Source organism: Cervus elaphus, chromosome 15 (genome assembly GCF_910594005.1).
Source record: "Cervus elaphus chromosome 15, mCerEla1.1, whole genome shotgun sequence".
Classification (NCBI taxonomy): domain Eukaryota; kingdom Metazoa; phylum Chordata; class Mammalia; order Artiodactyla; family Cervidae; genus Cervus; species Cervus elaphus.
The window spans coordinates 55882589-55902019 of record NC_057829.1 but is presented as its reverse complement, the minus strand read 5'-3'; the positions used below and the strand labels follow the sequence as shown (position 1 = coordinate 55902019).

General features: G+C 39.0%; 1 protein-coding gene across 2 annotated transcripts in view; it reads right to left on the bottom strand.

Annotated features, from left to right (window-relative positions):
* Positions 1 to 8256: 8256 nt before the first annotated feature.
* RPP30 (ribonuclease P/MRP subunit p30) overlaps positions 8257 to 19431 on the bottom strand; it is a 32415-nt gene continuing 21240 nt past the window's right edge. For both annotated transcript variants that reach the window (XM_043926268.1, XM_043926270.1), the window contains 5 exons: positions 15844 to 15960; positions 15263 to 15292; positions 14815 to 14852; positions 14372 to 14451; positions 8257 to 9523 (listed from right to left, as the gene is read on the bottom strand). In XM_043926268.1, the coding sequence (XP_043782203.1) occupies positions 9414 to 9523; positions 14372 to 14451; positions 14815 to 14852; positions 15263 to 15292; positions 15844 to 15960 (375 nt within the window). In that variant the 3' untranslated portion in view covers positions 8257 to 9413. The remainder of the gene's footprint in view (positions 9524 to 14371; positions 14452 to 14814; positions 14853 to 15262; positions 15293 to 15843; positions 15961 to 19431) is intronic.

The window sequence follows — 19431 nt, the reverse complement described above, 5'->3', positions numbered from 1 at the left end:
GCCACTTCTGGAAATGTTTGAAGGCCAGTGTAAAACATCTGCACTGGTACCCCTACCAAAAACCACTTTAGATAGTATGATACTCATCACCTCTCAGCTATGTCGCCAACACTTTGAGTGCGTGCAGGCACAACCCATAACCAGAAGATCCTTCAGTTAGCTGATCATGGAGTTGTGAGAATGGTGTGAAATATTTCTGTGCCTTTTCTATCTGGTCTCTGAACAATTTGTAGCATCCACCTCCTGGGGGCCTCGGGAGCTTCATTCTGTTATATCCGTCCCTCTCAATACCCTTCTGCCACCCCCTGCCCTCCCTAGGGAATCCTGCTGGCTCTAACCCATCAGATCTTTATGGTTCAGGATCCTTCCATTTACTCTAAGCAAAGTACCTACTACACAGGCAGCATCTCCCTTGCTACACTGACGTCTCCCACAGCACAACTTGGGTGTGTTATTATGTGGCCGAGTTTTCTATGTCTTCCTCAAGTTCCCTTCCCCACAAGAACTGGAAGGTAAAGAAGTAAGGGATTAAAACACTTTTTTTGTTCCTGCATATAAAGATTTGCACTAGTACGAAGTAGGGGGCATGAGAATCAACACGGAGTAAGTTTCATTTTAACAAGGGCAACTCAGTGACCTTTGCTACTTGAGAAGATAAACACTTGAGGCAAAACCTTTGTTTCTGTCACACAGGTGGTCAACATTTATAAGCTGTCTTCCAACCTGAGCCAGCTCTTTGCCTGCAGTCTGTCACTTGAGTTCTTTTATCGGTGAACGTCCCACTGGCCAATGGAGAGTCTTGGAAGTTGTTGTCGACTTGCCCTTTGCCTCATCCCTCTTTCAAATAACCCCAGGACTGCTTACCAAGAATACTACCTAAGGGGCTCTGTTATCTGTCCATTTCCTCTTGTCCTTGGGGCCACTCCTAGTTCAAACTGTCATCTCCCTGGTTACTCAAATGCCTCAGCTTAACTTTCCTCCAGTCTGTTCTGCAAGTTGCAGCCAGGGTGATTTTTCTAAAATGCAAATCTGGTCATTCTTCTCTACAAAAATTTTCAGTGACTGCCCATTGCTCTCAGGATGAAATAAAAATGCCTTAACATTTAAAAACTCTTGAAATCTGGCTGCTGTTAACTCTTTGTTCTCATCTATTTCTCATGACTTTCCTAGCTAAACAGTAAATTTCAACTCAACTGAATTTTCAGTTTCTTAAAAAAAAAAAACTAGGCACTAGCTTTTGTTCTCATATACTGTGTCAACCCCCTGAAAGGCTCTTCTTCCCACCCCACTGCATAATTTTTCCTCATTCCTCCCTTTCAGGGTAGCTGTTCGTCCTCCAGAAAGCCATCCTTGATCCTTACTGGGACTTTTTAGTCTCGTGTGTTCCTGCTGTACATTTTTTTCTCCGTGTCATAACATCTATCATGCTACCTTTACCTCCTAAATGAAAAAAATGGCTTCTCCCCTTGAACAAGCAACACATGCTCATTAATAAGCCAATTATGAAAATGAATAATGAAGAAAACAAACATTCCTTGTAACCCTAATTTCATGGCACTGATTACTTCTGTGCACATATGGGCACCATATACTTAGCTTTATAACTTTATTGTCAAGTGAACAACTTATTCTAGACATTTTTATAAATGATAGTCTTGTTTCAATATACAATGGATCGTGTAACTCATCCTATCATTATTGGGCATCTAGGTTGCTTCCATTTTCCCATTTTAGACATTGTTGCAATGACTATCCTTACCCATGCCTCCTTTGCACCTAACCAGTTATTTCTGAAGAAATACATTTATAGAAGTATCTATAAGGCTGGTATCAAATTATCTCTTAGCCTTTCCCCACAATCAAGAAAATACTCATTTTATAAATAATCTTTTGTTTTTCCAACCCAATCAGCAATGGAAAGATGTATTTTTGATGATTTTCCCGATTACTAAAAAAACGTTCAGCATCTTCAGGTTTGTTGAGCATTTTTCTGGATCAATCTTCTTTGCTCAGTTTTCTATTAAGTCAGGTTCCCTGGAAGTGGCACTTGAGGATTCTTGTGTGATTTCTTGAGAGTTCGCTATAAGGGACTGAGGGAAACAGGACAGGGCACGAGAAGGGCACGGAGGTGGTTTCAGAAGTCTCCCCTAGACCTAGTTTCATGGGGAGCTCAGAAGCATAAAGTGCACCACAGAGACCAGAAGGGCAAGCTGTAATGCCCTGCATCAGGCGTCCACCATGGGCCAGCTCCAGGGGTGGGGGCAAACCTTCCCGCACACTTCTGGGACAATCAGCCCTGGACAATCTCGGGGGGAGGGGGAGGGTAAAAAAGTAATACCCAATATCTGCAGCAGCTGCGGGGGAGGGGGTACCACCTGGTAAAAAGAATCTGGATGGACACTAGCAGTATTTGTCATGCTGCATATTTGTTTTTTAAAAGCAATCTCTTAAAAAAGTCAAGAATGTTAAACCTCGCTGGAATATGCATTGCAAATGTACCTTCCTTGTTGTACTTCTCTAACACTAGATTTTTATAGAGACAAACTGATCAAGCTTTTCTATTTTCTGGCTTTGGTGACTATGTTTAGGTCTTTTCCAATCCAATCTTTTTAAAAAATAACTCTTTAATCCACTTGAATTTATGATGTGTGTGTCCTGGGTATGAGATAGGCAGTGAACTTTTTTCCCTAAATGACAGAATTATAGCTGATACTTAGTAGGAACATTCTACCTGACAGGTTCTGCTCTGAGCCTTTGACAAATTTCAATCTACTTAACCCTTGCAATAACACTACAGGGAGAAGAGAAGTGACGCAGAGTGGTTATGTCATTTGCCCAAAGTCATGGGCAGTAAGTACTAGCAGGTTGGGTAGCATGTCTTCAGTCTTTGCACTTTACTGTACTATGCTGTCCTGCCTCTCCTGCTAGTAACCAGTTGTTCCAATGCCACTAACTGAACAATCTGGTCACCACTTCTTGTAACTGGAGTGTTCCGGACTCCCAGCTCTTTTATTCATCTACATGGATTTCTGTACCAATTATACACTGTTTTAGCTACTAGATTTCTGTTGTACTCTGTAATAATCATAATAATCACCATTCCAAGTCCCTCCCAGTGTTTCCCTACAAAATTCCCTAGCTAGTCTCAACTTTTTTCTTTCAAAATATGAAGCCTAAAAGCAAAACTAAACACAAACAATAATACATACATTGTTTTGGATTTTGTTAAATTCATAAATTGGGGAAGAATTTGACCACATCTCCCTTGACGTAGTCCAGGCTTTAGTTTCCTGTATCCCTTAAGAGTTTTCTTCATGAGTTCCATCGTTTCTTGGTAACATGTCTGTGATTAGGGACCATTTTTTAAAATGGTATTTTATAACAAGTTACTGTTATAAAATATTTATTAATTAAAACTATTGGCTTTTGTATTTATAACTGACCACCTTGCTGAAACCTGTATGCAGGTCAGGAAGCAACAGTTAGAACTGGACATGGAACAACAGACTGGTTCCAAATAGGGAAAGGAGTATGTCAAGGCTGTATATTGTCACCCTGATTATTTAAGTTATATGCAGAATACATCATGAGGAACGCTGGGCTGGGAGAAGCACAAGCTGGACTCAAGATTGCCGGGAGAAATATCAATAACCTCAAATATGCAGATAACACCACCCTTATGGCAGAAAGTGAAGAAGAACTAAAGAGTCTCTTGGTGAAAGTGAAAGAGGAGAGTGAAAAGTTGGCTTAAAGCTTAACATTAGAAAACTAAGATCATGGCATCTGGTCCCATCACTTCATGGGAAATAGATGGGGAAACAGTGGACACAGTGTCAGACTTTATTTTTCTGGGCTCCAAAATCACTGCAGATGGTGACTGCAGCCATGAAATTAAAAGACGCTTACTCTCAATAAAGGACAGAAATGGTATGGACCTAACAGAAGCAGAAGATATTAAGAGGTGGCAAGAATACACAGAAGAACTACACAAAAAAAGATCTTCATGACCCAGATAATCAAGATGGTGTGATCACTCACCTAGAGCCAGACATCTTGGAATGTGAAGTCAAGTGGGCCTTAGAAAGCCTCACTACGAACAAAGCTAGTGTAGGTGACGGAATTCCAGCTGAGCTATTTCAAATCCTGAAAGATGATGCTGTGAAAGTGCTGCACTCAATATGCCAGCAAATTTGGAAAACTCAGCAGTGGCCACAGGACTGGAAAAGGTCAGTTTTCATTCCAATGCCAAAGAAGGCTCAAACTACCACACAACTGCACTCATCTCACACGCTAGTAAAGTAATGCTCAAAATTCTTCAAGCCAGGCTTTCACAATACATGAATCGTGAACTTCCAGATGTTCAAGCTGGTTTTAGAAAAGGCAGAGGAACCAGAGATCAAATTGCCAACATCCGCTGGATCATCAAAAAAGCAAAAGAGTTCCAGAAAAACATCTATTTCTGCTTTACTGACTATGCCAAAGCCTTTGACTGTGTGGATCACAACAAACTGGAAAATTCTGAACGAGATGATGGCCTCTGAAAGAGGCCTCTGAAAGAGGACAGACCACCTGACCTGCCTCTTGAGAAGCTTGTATGCAGGTCAGGAAGCAACAGTTAGAACCGGACATGGAACAACAGACGGGTTCCAAATAGGGAAAGGAGTACGCCAAGGCTGTATATTGTCTCCCTGCTTATTTAACTTATATGCAGAGTATATCATGAGAAACGCTGGGCTGAAAGAAGCACAAGCCGGAATCAAGACTGCCGGGAGAAATATCAATAACCTCAGATATGCAGATGACACCACACTTATGGCAGAAAGTGAAGAACTACTAAAGAACCTCTTGATGAAAGTGAAAGAGGAGAGTGAAAAAGTTGGCTTAAAGAAGCTCAACATTGAGAAAACTAAGATAATGGCATCTGGTCCCATCACTTCATGGGAAATAGATGGGGAAACAGTGGAAACAGTGTCAGACTTTATTTTTTTGGGGCTCCAAAATCACTGCAGATGGTGATTGCAGCCATGAAATTAAAAGATGCCTACTCCTTGGAAGGAAAGTTATGACCAACCTAGATAGCATATTAAAAAGCAGAGACATTACTTTGCCAACAAAAGTTCGTCTAGTCAAGGCTATAGTTTTTCCAGTGGTCATGTATGGATCTGAAAGTTGGACTGTGAAGAAAGCTGAGTGCTGAAGAATTGATGTTTTTGAACCGTGTTGTTGGAGAAGACTCTTGAGAATCCCCTGGACTGCAAGGAGATCCAACCAGTCCATCCTAAAGGAGATGAGTCTTGTGTGTTAACTGGAAGGACTGATGCTGAAGCTGAAACTCCAATACTTTGGCCACCTCATGCAAAGAGCTGACTCACTGGAAAAGACCCTGATGCTGGGAGGGATTGGGGGCAGGAGGGAAGGGGATGACAGAGGATGAGATGGCTGGATGGCATCACCAACTCGATGGACATGAGTTTGAGTAAACTCTGGGAGCTGGTGATGGACAGGGAAGCCTGGCTTGCTGCGATTCATGGGGTCACAAGAGTCGGACACGACTGAGCGACTGAACTGAACTGATCTGAACTCCTTGGAAGGAAAGTTATGACCAACCTAGACAGCATATGAAAAAGCAGAGACATTACTTTGTCAACAAAGGTCTGTCTAGTCGAGGCTATGGTTTTCCAGTGGTCATGTATGGATGTGAGAGTTGGACAATAAAGAAAGCTGAGCGCAGTATTGATGCTTTTGAACTGTGGTGTTGGAGAAGAGTCTTGAGAGTCCCTTGGACTGCACGGAGATCCAACCAGTCCATCCTAAAGGAGATCAGTCCTGCGTGTTCATTGGAAGGACTGATGTTGAAGCTGAAACTCCAATACTTTGGCCACCTGATGCGAAGAAATAACTCATTTGAAAAGACCCTGATGCTGGGAAAGATTGAGGGCAGGAGAAGGGGACGACAGAGGATGAGATGGTTGGATGGCATAACCGACTCAATGGACATGGGTTTGGGTGGACTGCAGGAGTTGGCGATGGACAGGGAGGCCTGGCATGCTGCGGATCATTGGGTTGCAGAGTTGGGACACAACTGAGCCACTGAACTGAACCTTGCTGAAATAAAGGTACTGTCATCTTGTTACAATTAAGCCAGTTCACGTTCTAACAAAAGCCAACTTTAAAAAGCCCTGCCTGCTGCTCTTCACTGGTGAATAAACAAAAAGCAGGTACAACTGCAAATACATAACAGATGTATGTAAACTAAGAAGCACCTGCACTTCTCATCTTTATCCAGTTGCTTTTCTTGAAATGTTTCAAACAAGACTCACATTCTGCCATAACTTTACTTTCTTTCCATTATAACGTTAAAGTCCTCAATATTATATCTGGCACAGATGGGGCTAATATACAGTCAGTTGATCAAAAATGTAGATTATAGAGATGCATCAAAAATAAGCTGAACACACATCCCCTTAAAAATTTCAAGTTAAAATATGTAAATATACACTCATGTGCAATCTTTTGTGCACTTGTGGGCTTCCCTTGTGGCTCAGCTGGTGAAGAATCCGCCTGCAATGCGGGAGACCTGGGTTCAATCCCTGGGTTGGGAAGATCCCCTAGAGAAGGGAAAGGCTATCCACTCCAATATCCTGGCCTAGAGAATTCCATGGACTGTATAGTCCATGGGGTTGCAAAGAGTCGGACACAACTCAGCGACTTTCACATCACATCACATCAAAGCCTATTCTTCAAAGTATGGTTCCACTGATGGGGGATATTTGTTTTTGAGTTCTGTTCTCTTTATAAAAGAAAAGTGGTATCTCATTTAGCGTTGAATAAGTGATATTGAACATCTCTCCACATGTCAATTATTGGCCATCTGTACATCTCTGGAAAAATGTCTATATTCAGATCCTCTGCCCGTTTTTTAATCGGGTTGTTTAGTGTTTTGTTGGTGAGTGGTATGAATTTTTTTTAATATATTTTGGCTATTAACCCCTCATCTGATACATTATTTTAGTATCTTCCCACTCAAAAGGTTGCCTTTTTACTAGACAAAAACTTTCTTTTACACACACATATCATACTTTTTCAGATTCTTCTTTACAGTTTATTACAAAATATTTATTATTGTTCCCTATGCTATTCAGTAGGTCCTTGTTGGCTGTCTTTTCATTTTGCTGGGGGGTTTCTTTTGCTGTGTAGCCTTTTACTTTTGCATGTTTCCCTTGCCTGAGAAGACAACATGCAGAAAGATAATGCTAATACCTATATCATGCCTGATTGCCTATTGGAATGTGGCTATTATCAAAAAGGCAGGAAATAACAAATGCTATAGAGAGAATGTGGAGAAAAGGGACCCCTCATATATTATTGGTGAAAATGCAAATAAGGAAAACACTATGGAAATTCCTCAAAAAATTAAGAATAGAACTACCACGACTCAGCTATTGCACTTCTGGGAATTTATCCAAAGAATACGAAAGCACAAATTTGTAAAGATATATGCACTACTATGTTCACTACAGTGCTATTTACATAGCTAAGGTATGGAAACAACTTAAATGTCCATCAACAAATGAACAGATAAAGATGTGGTTCTTGTGTGAGTAATTAAAAATAGACTACTACTTAGCCATAAAATAAGAAGGAATCTTGCCATTTGTGACACCACAGATGGACCTTGAGGATATGATGCTAAGGGAATTAAGTCAGACTGAGAAAGACAAATACTAAATGATTTCATTCTTATGTGGAATTAATTGGTAAGGGGTCATCTGTATGGTGATGGGTAGAAACTTTTGGTAGTGTACATAAGTTGAATTATAATGTTATACACATAAAACTTTATAAACAATGTTAACATCAATTTAAAAAAGAAGAAGAAAAAAAATAAAAGACTGGTAAATGTCCACTGGATCTCTTCCAAGTCTAGTTGTCTTGCTCACACCTATTTTGACAGTTCTTTTAAATGACTTATCTTTTTAAAATTTCTCAAAAGCATTAATTTTCCTGGGAATCCCTCTTTTTGCTCCTCCTAGTTCATCAGTTTTCATAATTTTAAATTAACTTACATAATTTTATAATGCTAAATAAACACAATGGCATAAACAGACTTGTGAATAAACACACACCTTGGTGAATGCAGTAGGGTGAAGGTAGAATCAAGTTGGCACTCAAGGAAGTGGCAGGCTCTACGGTTCAGCAGCAGTGGCCATCTGTTTTAGGGAGTGCAGCAGGCTAATCCATCATATTGCGTTCAGATGGGAGTAAAAAATGCTTTATTTTAGAATCATGATGCTTAATACAGTATATAAATAGAAACAAACATATGCATGTATGTGTGAAGTATTCCTATACTTGTATTTTGTTAAGGGCTTTTATTATTTTTTAAATTAGGAGTAGATTTCATGTTTTATTAAATGTCTTACTAGCCATCTATTAAGATGATTCTGATTTATCTAATTTGACCTATTAATATGATAAAGTATAGTACACTGAAAAGAACTGAAACACTTACCTTTCTAGAATAAATCTCACCTGGATACACTGTTTTGCCAATATTTTATGTAAGCATCTAAATTCATAGGTAAGTTTGGTGTAAAGCTTTCTCCAATTTTCTTAGTATCCATATAGCACTAATGCAGATACTTGTAAAAAAAGGCTATTTCTATTTAACATAACGATCCCACTATTAAAAAAAATTATTTACAAAATTGGTTGAATCCAGTACTTTGAGATTTTTACTATAGTTTTATAAAAATCAGCATTAGGTTTTCAGGGGCTTCCAACTCAGAGGAATCTTATTTTAAGGACATCATGGAGGTAAGAAGCAGCAAAGGAAGAGGCCAAGTGTGATTTTATGTGCACCTTCCCTTTCCTTCCACAAATTTTATAGCAATTCCTCTTAGAAAGGACTTGGACTTCATGAACATAATGAAAGAGAGGCTTAAAACAAAAGATCAACTAAAAAGTCAACCCCTTAACAAAAGTTTTAATAGTCCTCAAAATAATCACTTTTTGAGTAGTAAAACTAAAAAATAATAAGCCAGGTATACCAAGTGAAGCTAAAAAGCATGCACTTCAAAATGAACAAGAAACATTTTTAAAGAGTCTCTTGTATTAAAACATCTTATTCAAGTATACCTGTCATTTATCACTTAATGCAAAGGATAAACAAACCAGTCTTTGTTTTTCTCCTAAAATATATCTAAATTCATTAAGGGGACAGTCTTTTTTTTCTTTTTTTGATGCTTTACTAGGTTTTGTTATTTTAATGGCTTGAATATAAGATTGTTTTTATAGACTAGTGACATCTGGCTCCAAGTGCAAACAGTGAATCATACAGGGGTTCCGTTTCTGTTCAGACTGGCTGATGGACTCTGAAAGGGCAGAGTGTTGACCGAGATGGAGTGTTCTTTTCAGCTCTCACACTTGGCTTTTTTGCAGGCTGGAAGAGAATCATCATCTGCTTCTGATGTCCGAGGTTTCTTCACCGTGGAAATAATTCCAAAAGCAGTTTTTCTAGTTTCTATAAGTCAAACAGGGAAACCAAGGTGCTTAAAGTTAAGATATGATTTAAAGAGGTGGTGTAACAAGCATCCCCATGTTACTGTGACTTATAGCATGAGTAAATGATAAACCTGTATGAACTGCTATGAGCGCTGATGCTACTTACTGCTATCACCTTTACCTGCCCCTAGATTATACAAATATCAGTATATTATTAACAACTAGTTCATTCCAAAGGGACTACCCTCAAGGGTAAAATTACAGGGCAAGTTATCTCTAATGGTCTGTCTCTAATGGTATCTCATGTAGCCAGAAACCAAGTTTCAGAGGTTGGGACAGCACATGCTTAAAGTGTGGAGAGATGGATGAGTCAGGACAGCAAGTACAACAGTCAGCTGTACTGATCCATGGTGGTGTGTGTGCTCACTTCATTTTATGGCACAGACCGTTCATTATCTGTGTCCCTCACTAGATCATGAGTGTCTGTCTGAAGAATCAATCATATTGCATGGCCAACATACAGCAATGCCTGGCTATTTAACAAGTGTTTAAGAAATACTTATTGAGTGAATAAAGAATAATACACATGGATATTGATCTCTTTTATGTTGGTGACAATGGACAAAGAAGAATGGAAATTATTAGATGTTTAGGTCAGGCTGGCAGCAGAGTTCAGCTTCAGTCTAGCTAACTTCTGCTAAAAATGTACTAAGGGGCCAGGCACTGTGTCACCTACAGAGGATTCTGAGATGCCTAAACAGTGCTTCTTTCTACCCATACTGATAGCACATCAGGGGCAAATATAATAGTATAACAGGAATGGAGACCCCACAAGAAGTAACCCTGCCTGGATGAATCAGGAAGGTATCATAAAAGAAGTAACACTATCATAAAAGAAGGAAAAGAAAAAGGAAAGTTTTCCTTTGCAAAGATATGGAGAGAGAGATAAGAAGAAAATAATACTTAGGAGACAAGATAACTGGTGTAAAGTAGGAGTGTGAAAAAATCAGGGGGAATCAAGGCTGGAGGGGTAGTTTGTGAAAGGTCACAGTGCCATGAAGAGATTTAAATTTAGTCCTTAAGAAATGGGGAAGGATGAGGGAGGAAGCAAAACCCTTTGGTAACAAAAGAGATAAAATCAAAGGGACTTGATAAACGCAAATTTAATTAAGACTTGTTTCACGTAATAGAAGTAAAGTCATTTCTAAAAAGTTAAATATTACCTTCTCATTTATCAAGATTAATTTACCAAGTCTACTAAATTTCTGTCAGTTATTTAAAAGCATTTTAATTTATAACAGGGACAAAACTTCTCTCAAGGTCATTACAATGCCAAAATAATCAGGGAACCTCAAAACAAACAGAAATTGCCCAAAATTTGCATTTCACCAAGGAAAATGTTACACTTACAGATGTTTATTTTATCACTATGATTATGAGTAAAAGTCTAAAAATCAGCAGAATAAAAAATATAAAAATTAAATTGTGAAAAGCAATTAACAAAAATGTTTGTAACAAAACAAAAAGGATTAGTTTCAAAATCATTTTAGTTCCATGTCAGAAATATTCTTTTTTAATCACATGAACATTCACTTCTTAATCTAAGCCAACAAGACTATAAACCACTGAAAAACAAGACTTTTATATAGTTACTAAAGTAACTCTTTTAGACCCTGAACCTCTTTTCTCTGTCTCGACCTTAAAATTGCTATTCACTGGCTGCGAGAACCCCACAGGACTCACCTAACTTTGATTCCTTATAGCAAGCCTTAAAACGTGGAAGGCCAGCTACTACTGTGTGTCTCAACTCTTCTGTTTTCTAGGTATCTACTCCTGCACTATTTTCAACAATTGCTCTCATGAGATGGTTTTCACACCCTCCAAGAATTAACCATCTTCTGGTAGTGCTTCTGTGCAGTGGTGTCCTTAAATGTGGCACTCAGGATGATGCAGGTGCCAGTTTGGTCTTAGCAGTACAGAGGATAACAGTGAGACTCTGAATCCTCTTGCCTCAGAATCGGGTAATTCTTTCCATGTAAACTTAGGCTCTCACAGTTTCTACTGTTTCCCCATCTATTTGCCATGAAGTGATGGGACCAGATGCCATGATCTTAGTTTTTGAATGTTGAGTTTAAGCCAGCTTTTTCGCTCTTTTCTTACACTTTCATCAGGAAACAATGGAAGCAGTCAGAGACTTTATTTTCTTGGGCTCCAAAATCACTGCAGATGGTGACTGCAGCCATAAAATTAAAAAGATGCTTGCTCCTTGGAAGAAAAGCTATGACAAACCTAGACAGCATATTAAAAAGCAGAGACATTACTTTGCCGACAAAGGTCTGTATAGTCAAAGCTATGGTTTTCCAATAGTCATGTATGGATGTGAGAGTTGGACCATAAAGAGTGCTGAGTACTGGAGAATTGATGCTTTTGAACCGTGGTGTTGGAGAGGACTCTTGAGAGTCCCTTGGACAGCAAGGAGATCAAACCAGTCAATCCTAAAGGAAATTAGTCCTCAATACTCATTGGAAGGACTGATGCTAAAGCTGAAGCTCCAATACTCTGGCCACCTGATGCGAAGAACTGACTCTCTGCAAAGATCCTGATGCTGGGAAAGATTGAAGGCAGGAGGAGAAGGGGATGGCAGAGGATGAGATGGCTGGATGGCATCACTGACTCAATGACATGAGTTTGAGTAAACTCTGGGAGTTGGTGATGGACAGGGAAGCCTGGTGTGCTGCCGTACACAGGGTCACAAAGAGTTGGACACAACTGAGTGACTGAACTGAACAGAACCTTAGACTGAATCAGTAATCCTAGTATCCCACCACACTACTGTCTCATTGATCCCAATGTCAACTAAAACCATGGTAATTACAATTTATCCTATAGATGTGCTATTAATTCTACAGGGACAGCGAGCATGAACTAGGGCTGTCTAGGGGACAACTAGAATGAATGGGAATGCTATTAAAGTCCACGAGGCTTCTTTTAGTTTAGCTTCCATAAAAGCCTAGCTTTAGATATAACTTATGTTGAATAGCTGAGGTTCTTGAAGTCAAGAGTAGATCTTCGTATTTTTCCCTATTAAATTTTTAAAATTAGTTTCCCTTCTTTGTCTTAGTCTGTTTTAGACCACTGTTACCCAAAATCTTGATGATTCCTTACGTTCACTTAAGATAGACAAAAATAATGGCAGAACTACCAGTCTGAACTATTTCCTAATTTCAGAAAATGTTGATAAAAGTTCTAATTAATTTGGCCATTCCCAGAGCTTATATGATGGGACTAGGCTATGTATGTAATAAAAGAACCTCACACTAAAAATGTTGAAAACAAAAGCAAAATCATCTAATTCATGGTAAGTCAATACAGCAACCCGTTCTCCCAAGCAGAAATCAGATCATTAAAATCCACACATAATATACAAGCCCTCAATAACTTAACTACTCTTTTGTTAAATAACCTAGTCTTTATGTAGCAACCAATTCTGAAGCTTAACACTCATGTGGATGATATCAAGTAAACTGCTTCCTGACCATTACCACTAGTACTAAAAATTACACAGAGAATGAAGACAAAAACAGCTAAACACCCCAATGTTCATCGCAGCACTGTTTATAATAGCCAAGACATGGAAGCAACCTAGATGCCCATTAGCAGACGAATGGATAAGGAAGCTATGGTACATATACACTATGGAATATTACTCAGTCATTAAAAAATTCATTTGAATCAGTTCTAATGAGATGGATGAAACTGGAGCCCATTATACACAGTGAAGTAAGCCAGAAAGATAAACACCAATACAGTATACTAATGCATATATATGGAATTTAAAAAGATGGTAACGATAACCCTATATGCAAAACAGAAAAAGAGACACAGATGTACAGAACAGACTTTTGGACTCTGTGGGAGAAGACGACGGTGGGATGTTCTGATAGAATAGCATTGAAACAAGTATACTATCAAGGGTGAAACAGATCACCAGCCCAGGTTGGATGCATGAGACAAGTGCTCAGGGCTGGTGCACTAGGAAGACACAGAGGGATGTGATGAAGAGGGAGGCGGGAGGGGGGATTGCGATGGGGAACACATGTAAATCCATGGCTGATTCATGTCAATGTATGGCAAAAACCACTACAATACTGTAAAGTAATTAGCCTCCAACTAATAAAAATAAATGGAAAATAAATAAATAAATAAAAAGCCTCTTTTTCATTCTCCAAAGTCCTGGCATATCAAACACTTCTAGTTCAATTTTTATCATCTGATGAATAAGAAATTCAGTGCCTTCAAGTAGTGGAATTAAGGTAAGGAGGTAGATATATGTAAATGAAATGTGAGTAAAAAACATGGAGTCTATGCATACTTGAACATGTAAACAAAAAATGAGAAAAGAACCACAAGATGTAATAAATGTGCAAAGTTGTGGTCTGAGTTTGCTAGCTGGATCTTTAAAAACGTGTTCGGCGCTTTTGTGCTCCTCATCAATGGCTTAACATGTACTTTTCACTTTTCACTTCTCTCAGTGATTTTCAGTGGGGAAAGCATGTCCCTCTGGAGGAGAAAGGGCAATTAGAGGCCTGTCAAAATGTAGGCAGGGATATATATATATATGTAGAGCTTGAAAGAATGCATTCAACACTCAAGGCAAAGTATATTCATTCCACAAACTACAGAACATAAAGCCTTAAGTGAAGGGCAAGAAAAGCATTGATGCACATGGCTAGTGGGTTCAGAAAAGATGACTTTAAACGAACTCTGAGGGGTAGGATAATAAAAGTTGATATGGCTCAACTGTCTGACAGAAATGACTGGCTCTTAACATGACGACTCAGTGATTCTGTTGGAAAAACATGCTCACCTCCATGCAGAAGCACTGCTCGGCAGTTGGTGGACACTGCAGCCTTGGCATCACTTTCAGACAGCCCAAATAGCAACCCTCTGGGGGGTCGTTAAGGATTTCAGCCCAGAGGCAGCCGAGGACACCAGACTAACAGAAACATAACCGACAATGCCAGCTGCCCTGGCACCGAAAAAGACACTTTAATTCTACAGTTCTTAGCCCAAATGGAAAAAGCATTTGAGAAAAGACTCATTTAACTCTAAACTTTTACTCTTCCCCTTCTTTTCTACTTTACCTTCAACCAGAAAACAAAAGGATAGAGCACTTTAAGTCTTATGTAATTTGTTTTTGAAGCTCTTAGTTGATAAACTTAGTTATAAAACTCCTGTTAAAGTTTAATATATCAAATTCCAAATTCCCTAAAAGAAAATTGCAATGACTTCTTATTCAGAAAAGGATACAAGTTTGCCACATCGTATGGGCCTCTTATTTCTAAAGGCTAAAATAAAATGAACAAAAAATAGATATGAGAGAAGTTATTCATAACATTTCAATGACTTCATCTGCAGTAAATAGGATGCTTAAGTATCTAAAAATAAGGCAGTCAACTGCATAAATTTAAGTCGTTATAATTTTGATGGGTTTCTTACATTTTTTAAAATAAAAAAGATCCTTGAAAAGCATTTTACAACAATATAAAGGAAAGACTATTTATATAAACAAAATTTGACGCCTCAAAAGGATGGGGATAAATAGGGATAAAATTGCTCTTCAGCAATTACAATGAGCAAATGAAGTTAACAATGAAAACACAACCTTTTATTACATTATAATTCTAATTTCTGCCCTAGAAACCTTTTAGTTTTAAAACTTGGAAAGTGAAAACAAAGTACTTAATGCCAGACTTACCCTTTCTGCAGCACTAGATATAATTACATTCTACAAAATAGAAAGTAATCAACATTAATCTTAGATAAATGTGGGAAAAAACTGAAGAGTCTTACAATACAAATAACCAGCAATCAAATTTTAACATAAACACCAACTTCTTCTTAAGATAAGGTACATAATTAAAGTGATGGATGAAAGACCTCATGTCAGACTAAAAGCAGCCTAAAATAAGAAACAGAACAGGCCTTCCCAACAGATCTCAGGAAAGATGAATCAGTTTAAAAAACTAGTTGAAAAGGGCATGTAACCTTAATTCAACTCAATGAGGACAAATAATTGCTCTCCAGACTATTCTTTCACAGTAGGTAAATGGCCAATTCTTTACTGAAAGATAAAGACTTTCAACACATCTTCCCCCCTTCATGTTATTTTTCCCTAGGGTATTTTTCTTTCTCTTAAAACCTGCAGAGCCTGGTGAAATGGGAGAATTTGTTCTTGGGCCTTGAGAACTTTTTGCTCTAAGGATCAGTTGGATAACCCCAGTATATTGATAATAAACAATCAGATTTGAAAAACATCCTAATATTATGGAACCATACCTTTCCTTTGCAGACCTGCATCAAATTGAGGGCGTTGGAAATTGTGTACCTTCTCATCGTGGAGTCTTTGATAGCAGGGCTATAGAGAAGTTCAAAGCCCACTCCTCGGTCAATTGCCTTCACAGCAAACAAAGAAAACAAAACTGTCAAGGCTAACACACACTGTCTTACTTTATTTTCACTGAACTTCCCTCTCACCTCCTTCCTCACCCTGTCCCTCCTCGCCTAACTCCTGCATGTCCAGGTATAGCTTTGAAAAAAGGCATATTTGTGCTCAGATGGCACCATCCATGGGAGAAAAAAAGATCTTTGGCTCTATTTGATCAACAGAGTTTATCTGAGCTGTGGGGAAGCTGACTTTATATAAACAGGAGTCATCAAGAGGCCGAGGAGAGCAATGTCCCAGGGATGTGGCAGAAGGGCTACTACTACATGAACTAGCAAAAGGAAATTGGAGAGGTGTTCCCTACAGGCAGGGTAGACTGTTTGCAAATGTAGTAAACCAACTAATTTGATCCAGAATGAAGAGACAAAAAGTGAAGAACTCAAAAACATCCTAAGAACAGGAGTAGAAGGCATCTAGAGTAAGTGATTTAGTATGCAAATGATGAAGGAAGAAACACAAACAGTCAAGAAGTGCTATGTGCCAGGCACTGTGCTGAGAGAGTCTTATGTATTTATTCAACACCCACAATGCCTAGAAAGCACTATGGCAGAGACAGCTAACTGTCCCGCTCTGATCACCCCATTTTCTTTACTAATGGAGTCAGTATCTTAAGTGGGGTTCATGAATGCCCAGCAAAAACAATGAGAGCAGCCTGCATCCCTGACATTGGCCAGCTTGCAAGCTTGGCCTTCTACATGAGAAAAAGAAACTTTCTTGTTTAAGGTGTTCTTAACAGGGTGGAATCCACAGGTATTCACAGGTAACATCTTATTTAAAAATTTTAGATAGATGAAATACAGAACCATTACCTGAGCTCCTGCTTCCAAGACCATTTTAATGTAAACTGCCTTAAGCTCCTCAACTGATTGTTCAGCCTGGAAGATGTGGCAATGGGACTAAATCCACCACTACACTATTCCGCTTCCCTGATGAGTGATTTGCATCTTCATCCATTTACAAGAGGGGTTTCAAGCCAGCTGTGCATGGGAATGGTGAGCAAAAGCTTACACGGTTCTTCTCTTCTAAAAACTTCCGGTTTAGTGGAGAAGACCAACAAATAATTAACACAAAAATTAAAAACTTCCACTGTGCTAAGTAATGTCAAGGAGAAGTCTAGGTGTAGGTGAGGAAGGACTTAATCAGTTAAATAGCAGAAGAGTGAAGCACTTGCACAAGGCGGGGTGGGGGGTGTGTATATGAAGAGGCTCTAGGGTTGGAGGGAGTGGTGGAGTATGTGGAGAAGGTCAAAGGCTGGGGAGGAGAGGAGGAGAGCCCTGTGGTGGGAGTGGAGGCTGGAAGAGGATGGGAAGGGCCAGCAGTGCAGGTCTTTAGAACAGAGACAGAATTAACCTTAGTAGCCACAAAAAGCATCTAAGGATTTTCTCATGGAGGTGATGATTGGAGTCACGATGGCTGCAGCGTCTCTTGAAGGAACAAAGCAAGTAAAGCAGGCAAAGCCCAGGAGGTAGATGGGTTGGGACATGTCCAGCTGGAGGTCTATTCCTGAGTGTAACAAGGAATGCAAAAAAATCTGTCTTCTGAATACAGACTTTTTTCCATCCCTTAATCTTCCCTTTCCTTTTCTTCCTGCCTTGAGGTGCCCAGATTTTATTTTAGCTTCCTGTATATCTGATCTTAGTTTAATTAGCATTTACACACTGTTTTCCACACGGCAATCTCCCCCTCTCCTTTTTTCAGACAGCTTCTTCCTGCCCCCAATTCTTTGTCTTGTGTTGATTATATCTGGGAATAATGTCTGCTACGATATTCTTTGGGGCACAGATACATCCTGTTCTCCCTGTCTAGCCTGGACATTCGGAAGCTGGTATCATGACACTTCTCTGTAACACTGAGCTGTTCTTTTACATAAAAAGCACTTATTAATATTCTGAGGGAATAAATAGTAGCTTATGGAAAAGAAGTCATATGATAATGCTGTTCATTATGGATTATCCATCATAAAAGAAACCAGGATTAATTTGGCAAATTGAAATTCACAGATAAACCAAATCATGTCTTTCAACCATATTCTCAACTATCACCCTGGCTATTTCTCTAACCAAAACTACTAATTAGCCAAGGAGGCTTACTTACATGTACTTCTTTTCCTCATCCCTCTAGGTGCTGAACTAAAACACAGGTCAGTAAGATGGAGAGGAGGAGAAATAAAAGATGCAGGTGACACACAGAACTAGGTGACCAGGTCCCAAAGTATTCTTGCTACTTCCCCCACCTCCCGCCCCCTTGGGGACCAGAGCAAAATAAAAGCTTTTTTGGGCGTGGTGAGGGTTAAATGGACACAATTATCCATTTAATTATTTTTTAAGAACAAGTTCTGATTCTGATCTTAGTACATTAATCAAATTCACTTTTAAAATGGAAAGAAAACTCAGAAACTGAAGATAATGTGCTACTGAAGGCTGTGAACACGTCTTTCATAACACTTTATTTAAAAATTTTAGATAGATGAAATACGGACTCATTACCTGCGCTCCTGCTTCCAAGACCATTTTAATGTAAATTGCCTTAAGCTCATCAACTGATTATTCATAACAGCTTTTTCATAAAGAGTGCCAGTGCCTGCTTGATTAGCTTTTGTTTGCATCTCTGACCAAAGGTTCTGGAATAAGCAGATATTTCTTTACTAATGAGAAATAACAGTCAACGATGCTACAAACTAAGAGCAGGTGTGTGACATGTGAAAAGATAGTGGTGGTAAAATTCCAAGAACTAAAGCAAAGCTTAAGAGAAAGAAGAGAGAAAGAAAATAGGGGGTTGATTACTGGGACAATATACAGATTCCCGTTTATTTCATAAAAATCAGTTCTTTACTGAAGTGCAAAAGAGGACACTCTTGGTGTATCACTCTTTGAGGTAGGTAACTTGTTCATATGATTCACATATCAAGTAACACAAGAAAGCAACAAAAAGTCTTAATTGTATCTCTGCTCCTGTTTGCCCCACCCCCACCTCCCATAATCACTTTTATTAATTTCTTATGTCTTTTCCCAGAGTTTCTTCATACAAATATAAGCAAATATGAACATCTGTTTTCCTCTTTCTTACCCCAAAGATAGCCTACTACATTGTGGTTCTGACTGGAAGGGTTTTCCATGTCAGTTCCTAACTTCAGCATCGCTTTAGAGCTGCAGTACTCCATTGAAGAGGTATGGCATGCTTAACCAAGCCTCTGATAGTTTTCAGCTGTTCCAATGTATCTGTAGAACAAACGCTAAGGTGTGATTGCTGGGTATTACGGATTGAATTGTGTCTCTTATGAAGGTTATGTTGAGGTCCTATTAACTCAGTATTTAGGATATAACCTTATTTGGAAACAGGGTCACTACAGATGTAAATTAAAATGAAGTCATGCTGGAATAGGGCAGACTCCTATTCCAGTATGACTGATGTCCTTAAGATGA